The 6402-nt window shown below is 43.6% G+C and overlaps 1 protein-coding gene across 1 annotated transcript in view; it reads left to right on the top strand.

Moving 5' to 3' along the window:
* Positions 1 to 2983, top strand: part of prickle2a (prickle homolog 2a) — a 54493-nt gene extending 51510 nt beyond the window's left edge. Inside the window, exons 6-9 of the mRNA XM_014016284.1 lie at positions 71 to 257; positions 746 to 900; positions 984 to 1785; positions 1867 to 2983. Coding sequence (XP_013871738.1) covers positions 71 to 257; positions 746 to 900; positions 984 to 1785; positions 1867 to 2816 — 2094 coding nt within the window. The 3' untranslated portion in view covers positions 2817 to 2983. The remainder of the gene's footprint in view (positions 1 to 70; positions 258 to 745; positions 901 to 983; positions 1786 to 1866) is intronic.
* The last annotated feature ends 3419 nt before the right edge of the window (positions 2984 to 6402 follow it).

Here is a 6402-nt window from a genome sequence, read left to right as displayed (position 1 = left end):
ATATATATCTTCACTCGGTCCGTGCGTACGCAGTGTGTTTACTGATGCCTGTGCTGTCTGGACCCCACAGTTAATCTTTGCTGATGAATGCACCGAGGCAGAAGGAAGGCACTGGCACATGAAACACTTCTGCTGCTACGAATGTGAGACCACCCTCGGCGGCCAGCGCTACATCATGAAGGATGGACGGCCTCACTGCTGCAACTGCTTTGAATCTCTTTACGCAGAATACTGTGATGCATGCGGAGAGCACATAGGTACAGCACCTCCTTTTGGCTGCTTCTTCTTGCCGTTTACGGTGCTCTTTGACAAATAGGTGAACTGTTTCCAAAACACACAGCACATTTTTTTTCTTTCACTCTTATCGTATAAAACCTGAAACAGCTTTACGATCTACGTATGGCTGGTATCGGCTCTGAGTCTCGTGAGCCACAGCTGCAGAGAGGAGGATCCCAGTGCAGCGAGATGTGGATGATTATTATCATCCGGAGCTCCAGTAACAATGAAAGTGTTGGTTACAGAGGGTGCCTCCGAACTGTACCCAGATGGGAGCTGTGAAAGATGATTACTTCCTCAAGCTGGAGGGCAGGGCTTGTGAAATGTATTTGTGCTAACTTAAAAAAAAATACTGAGCATAGAATCATGAATGTTTTATTTAAGAACAAACTGTGATTGTGTTCATTAATTCACAGAAGAGTTTATTGAAATTTCTTTGTATGTAATTGTTTTCCCCCTTTCCTTAAAGGTATTGACCAAGGCCAGATGACGTATGATGGACAGCACTGGCACGCAACTGAGGAATGTTTTTGCTGTGCCCGTTGCAAAAGATCTCTGCTGGGACGCCCCTTCCTTCCAAAGCAAGGGCAGATCTTTTGTTCACGTTCCTGCAGTGCTGGACAGGTAAGGAAACAACAAAAACACTCTTGAGAATATATTTAAGTGTCTACTAGATTTTAAGATATTAATTTTTTTTAATTATTCAGGATCCAGAAGAGTCTGACTCATCGGACTCTGCTTTCCAAAGTGCTCGTTCTCGTGAATCCCGTCACAGCACCAAGATTGGAAAGAAAGAGCGCAAGAACGTCGAGCAAGATCGTCGGAGTGCTGAGCCCCGTCAATCGGCTCCTCCACCCATGCCTGACCGTCTCTCAGCTGAAATTGACCCCCTCTCTGTTCAGATGGACAGATTAAGCCTTTCATCAAGCCAGACTCCAAGCAGGACACCGAACCGCACACCCAGCCGCACTCCGAGTCGAGCCCCGAGCCTTAACCAAGTGTGGATGAGCAGGGACGACCCTTACATCTCTGCTTCCTATGAGGGCCCCCAGCGGGATCCCTCACCTTCCCCTGCCCCTATACATCTGATGGGTCAGTGCAATGCCAGGCAGGGGTACAACCCCAACACAAATGCTCATCCACCTGCCCAAAGTCCTGCTAACCCAGGAAAGAGGCCCGATTCCTGGGGGAAGGAGCAGGGCAATGCCAAGAGGACCCCTATGGCTGCCTTGAGGGGCCACTCCTTCAATGAAAACTGGATGCACCACAGCCAAGATGAGTTCAGACCTAACAAGCTCCGTACCCAGATGAGCTTCAATGAGATGTCCAGCCAAAACCAAGGCTTCTCTGACAAGAGGAGCATCAGTCTGCATGGATTCCAGAGAGATGGACGACCCCCACTGACGAGGAGGAACCACATCACTGCCATGAGCTTTAATGAGCCCCTCACTCCTCTAGAACAAACCCCTCGTGGATCCATGGACTCTCTCACCATGTCCAATGCTACAGGTATTAAACAATATTATGTGATATAATTTTATATGAAAAAAAGTTTATTAAAAATTAACATTTGATTTACTCATTTAACAGGTAACTCTTTGGATGGTGTCAGTAAGCGTCAGGAGCATCTGTCAAGGTTCTCCATGCCTGACCTGAGCAAGGACTCAGGGGTAATTGTGTCTGAAAAGAGCAACATGGGCACCCTCAGCTCTTCAGTTCAGTTCCACAGCACAGAGTCTCTATCCTCCTCTCGCCCTTACAACAACAACATGTATGCTCCACTGAGAGTCGGATACCCACTGCAGTACTGGGATGGCCCGCAGGATCTAGGTTTCGATGGCAAGGGTCGTGCTGGGGTGATGGGAAGCAGCGGAAACTTGCGGATGGCTCCCATGAGTGACCGAATGCCCCGTCGACGCATAAATGGTCAGGAATCAGTGTCCCAACAACAGCAGCCCCAACCAAGGCACCGCAAACACCACCGTGGAACCAATGGCAATGGTCATCGCAGCAGTCGCCACCACAAACGCTCTCGCCGTTCTCGCTCTGACAATGCCTTACATCTTGTGGCAGACCGTCCTACTCAAATGGTAGAGCTTCCATACCGCCGCGTTCAAGAGGATTATGATCGCTTCCCTTCTGGTCAAGCCGCTCGAGAGTTGTACGGCCTGGATCCAGGCGGGTACAGACAGCAGTCCCACCGGCCTTGCCCACGCACCACCTCTGATCTCACATTGCAGAATGCTGGCTGGCAACCTGTAGGACTGGGTGGGCCTTGCTGGGGTGATGGGTACATGGAAGGTCCTGACCCATGGTGTTCCAGCTGCTCCTCTTCCTCTGAGTCTGAGCAGGATGAGCAGTATTTCCTTAGTGACCCAATCCCTCGGCCCGTGCAGCTGTGCTACATCAACAATGACGATCTGCGCCATCGTTACAGCCCATCTGGGATGGGTGCCCATCATGGACCTCTGCATGGACCGATTCATGGCCAGCTGCACACCCGCCAGAGGAGGAAGAGCAAAAACTGTATAATTTCCTAGATTTAGAGCACGGAAATAAGGATGGATGATGAGGGTGAGAGAGAAAGGTAAGAAGACAGAAGAAAGTGTTAGGAGGAAGGAATAGGAGTGGGAAGGTGAGAGTGTGAGTGATTAGTGTGTGTGTGTGTGTGTGTGTGTGTGTGTGTGTGTGTGTGTGTGTGTGTGTGTGTGTGTGTGTGTGTGTGCGTGTGTGTCGGCGCGTGTGTGCGTGCGTGCGTGCGTGCGTGCGTGCGTGCGTGCGTGTGTGTGTGTGTGTGAGAACAGAAAGAAAATTGTCCCATTTTTTTTTATTTTTTGTGCTTGGGCACTTGCACAACTCCACACAGGGTTGTGTTTGTGTACACCTACACAGTATGATCTAATCATAAGAGGAAGCTAAGCTAGCTTACACAACAGGAATGTTTACAGTGATTGAGATCGACTCTTATGATTGTACCAAGTATTGACTGCTAATTTGACTGCTAAATAGAGTATACTGTGGTCAAGGTAAATAACACGATGTATGTGCGTGTCTGTCTGTGAGTGTATTCATGTTACAGAGAAACTGAACACTTTCTTCAGTCTGAAACAGGAAGTACAATAAATTAAAACTGCAGGCAATTCAGCTCAGAGAACCTGAGCAAACCAACTTATTCTACGTGGAAAAATGAGAAATTGTGCCAGGATAGTGACGGCTATGTTTAGATTCCAAGCTCTGTCATTGTTGACCTCTGTGGAATCCAAATGCTGCTGGAATATAGTGTTGGTTGGTTTGCTAGCCCTGTCATCAACTTGTACAAAAAAAAGTCTGTTGAACTTTGTGATCTACATAGCCAGCTCTCCATGCTTTATCAAGGACAGAGAGCCGGGCAGCCTCTGCTCCTTGCCCATTCAGGCACAGTAACGTCAGGTATGGTCCTATTATCTTTTCTGCAACATGCTGTTATTTTTTTATTTTTCTTTTCCTTTTTTTTTGAGAATCACCTATAGATTATTAATAATATTACAAATAATTATTATTCTAACAATAACAAAAATAAACAATAATAATGCAAACAATAACTATAATAATATTACAAAAAATACCTGTTAGATGTATATATAGAAATGAACTTTAATTATGGATGTAGTACTGTAAATGTCCTGTAAATATGGTCTTAAATATTTATATATTTTGTAACAAAAGATTCATTATTTGTATAACATTATAGAGATGAGGCTTGCATGTTAATTTGTTGTTGTTGTCTTATACTGAAAATAAAGTGTACTTCAATCAGGAAACGGCATCATTTAAGATTTCTTGAGCTCTGGTCAATGACTGAAGCCACATATATTTCATTAAAGAGGTTTTGAGTTGAAATCTAAAAGGAATGGTGAAGATCAGAAGAGAAATGAAAATGAACATTTTACCAAATGCATGTTTTTAGTATCTCCAAACTCGATTTTAAGAGCCTGAAAGACATCTGTAACAAGTTGGTTGTTTACAATTAATTACTAATAAAATTGAAAATTTATTTTAAGAGAGACAGAAAATTGATTAAAACACAAATGGTCAAGGCTTGGTTTCTAGAGATTTGTAACCAAACATTTCTTTAAAACAGGGGTATCAAACTCATTTTCACCAACATCACATTCCTCGTCTCATTGCTATGGCTGAGCACCGTGAACAGCTCTATGTGGTATTTTGTGCATAAGTGTTTTAACACGTCCTCTTATAAACACTGAAAAGTACTATGTGTACGACTGACTGTGCAAAATAATAAACAATAATAATAAATAATACAGAAATACTAATAAAAGTACAAGTAAGAGAGTTATACTCACTGTTGAGATCTTTTTTAAAGAAGAAAAAGTAAGAGAAGAAAAAAATAGTGAAATGTAATAGGAAAGAGAGATTAGAAGATATGTGAAATACTGTATATATAGAGATACAACAAGACAACACACCCGACATCCTGGCTGCACAGCTACAGAAACAGAGAAAACAAAAACGCATATCTATATAATTATAATGATTATAGCCTTGCTGACATACCCATACCTACATCCATACACATACACATATACACATACATATATCCATACATATGCACATACCATTCAATCAGAGTCCGACCAGAAAACCCAGGATGTAAACACATTTTTGTAAGCAGTAGTGAGCATGCATGTGTATTCAAGATCTCTCCAATGGAACTGTTAAGTTCTAACGAGTAGCTGCTATCTTGAATTCTGAACTCTGCCACTTTCCCACAGGGAACTCCCACTAGAATGGTGTTCCAGTTTAAAATTAGGACTTGTAAGTAGGAAATTCCCACTTCCCACTACAATTGGGCCACAGCAAAAGTAGCCGGCAAAAAGGCAGTGAAATGGAAATTCTATTTTCTTGCCAGCTGCCAGCTACTTTTGAAAACTGTGCACCTCCACCTAGTGCTGGGATGCTGTCATTTCATGGGTAAAATAATCGACATGCATTATGGGAGATGTCGTTTATGGTCAATGCTGCAAACACTTATTTTAAGACAGAAGTCTTCAACCTTGTTCCTAGCTGTGACCCACTGTGTTGCATTTTATAGTCGTTTCCCTTCTCCAACACACTCGATTCAAACAATCACCTGCTCAGAATGCCTTCAGGTTTGGCAAAGGCCTGTCGAGCACTCAATTTCAGTCAGGTGTGTTGAAGAAGGGAAACATTTAAAACTTGCAGGACAGTGGGTCATTCTATAACGTACTTCCAGTGCATGTGTTTTTAAAAGAATGACAATATCTTTAGCTATGGCCCTGCTAACGCTTCAGTAATGCTCAGACAAAAATTCAAACATTTCTGTGCTGCTATCTGACATTTAAACTAATGAATATTTAAGCAGTGTCTGATTCAAACGCTAGACTGAACAGGAAGAGAAATCAGCACTGTCATTTAAAGTGTTTTAGTTGTGATTTTAAAAAATGTACTCCACTCACCCACTGACCCATCAACCAATTTCTTGCCATTATAATGACCCCCGCACGCGAAGCGTAAGTCATGTTGTTTTCGTACTGTTTTTTTTTCCTCTGGAGATTTTTGGTCAACCGTAGAACAAAAACTGCTGCACAGGACTGTAGATGAGTCTGACCTACACTGCGCCAGCCAACGGTTTTACAATAGACCCCAAATTTGAGGAGGGGGCTCCTTTCAAAGTGGAGGTGTCAGGACATGCAAAATAGCTTATAACTCAGAAACCGTTCAACATAGAAGCTTCAGATTTCTTTTGTTGTTTAGCTCTGATGAAGCTCTACCCATCAGGCCCACCAATCAGTGTCCCCCCAGACCCCCAATTTATCTGAAAAAGGGGTATCTGGACACACAAAAAATGGTTATTGCTCAAAAACTATCAAACATAGGAGCTTCAGATTTCCTTTGGTTGTTTAGCTCTGATGAGGGTCTAAGACCCACCAATCAGTGCCCCCCACCCCCTGGACCCCCAATTTATCTGAAAAAGGGGTATCTGGACACACAAAAAATGGTTATTGCTCAAAAACTATCAAACATAGGAGCTTCAGATTTCCTTTGGTTGTTTAGCTCTGATGAGGGGCTATCCATCAGGTCAACCAACCCCCCCCCCCCCCCCCC

Source organism: Austrofundulus limnaeus, unplaced genomic scaffold (genome assembly GCF_001266775.1).
Source record: "Austrofundulus limnaeus strain Quisiro unplaced genomic scaffold, Austrofundulus_limnaeus-1.0 Scaffold3, whole genome shotgun sequence".
NCBI lineage: Eukaryota > Metazoa > Chordata > Actinopteri > Cyprinodontiformes > Rivulidae > Austrofundulus > Austrofundulus limnaeus.
This window is presented reverse-complemented; position numbering and strand designations above follow the sequence as displayed.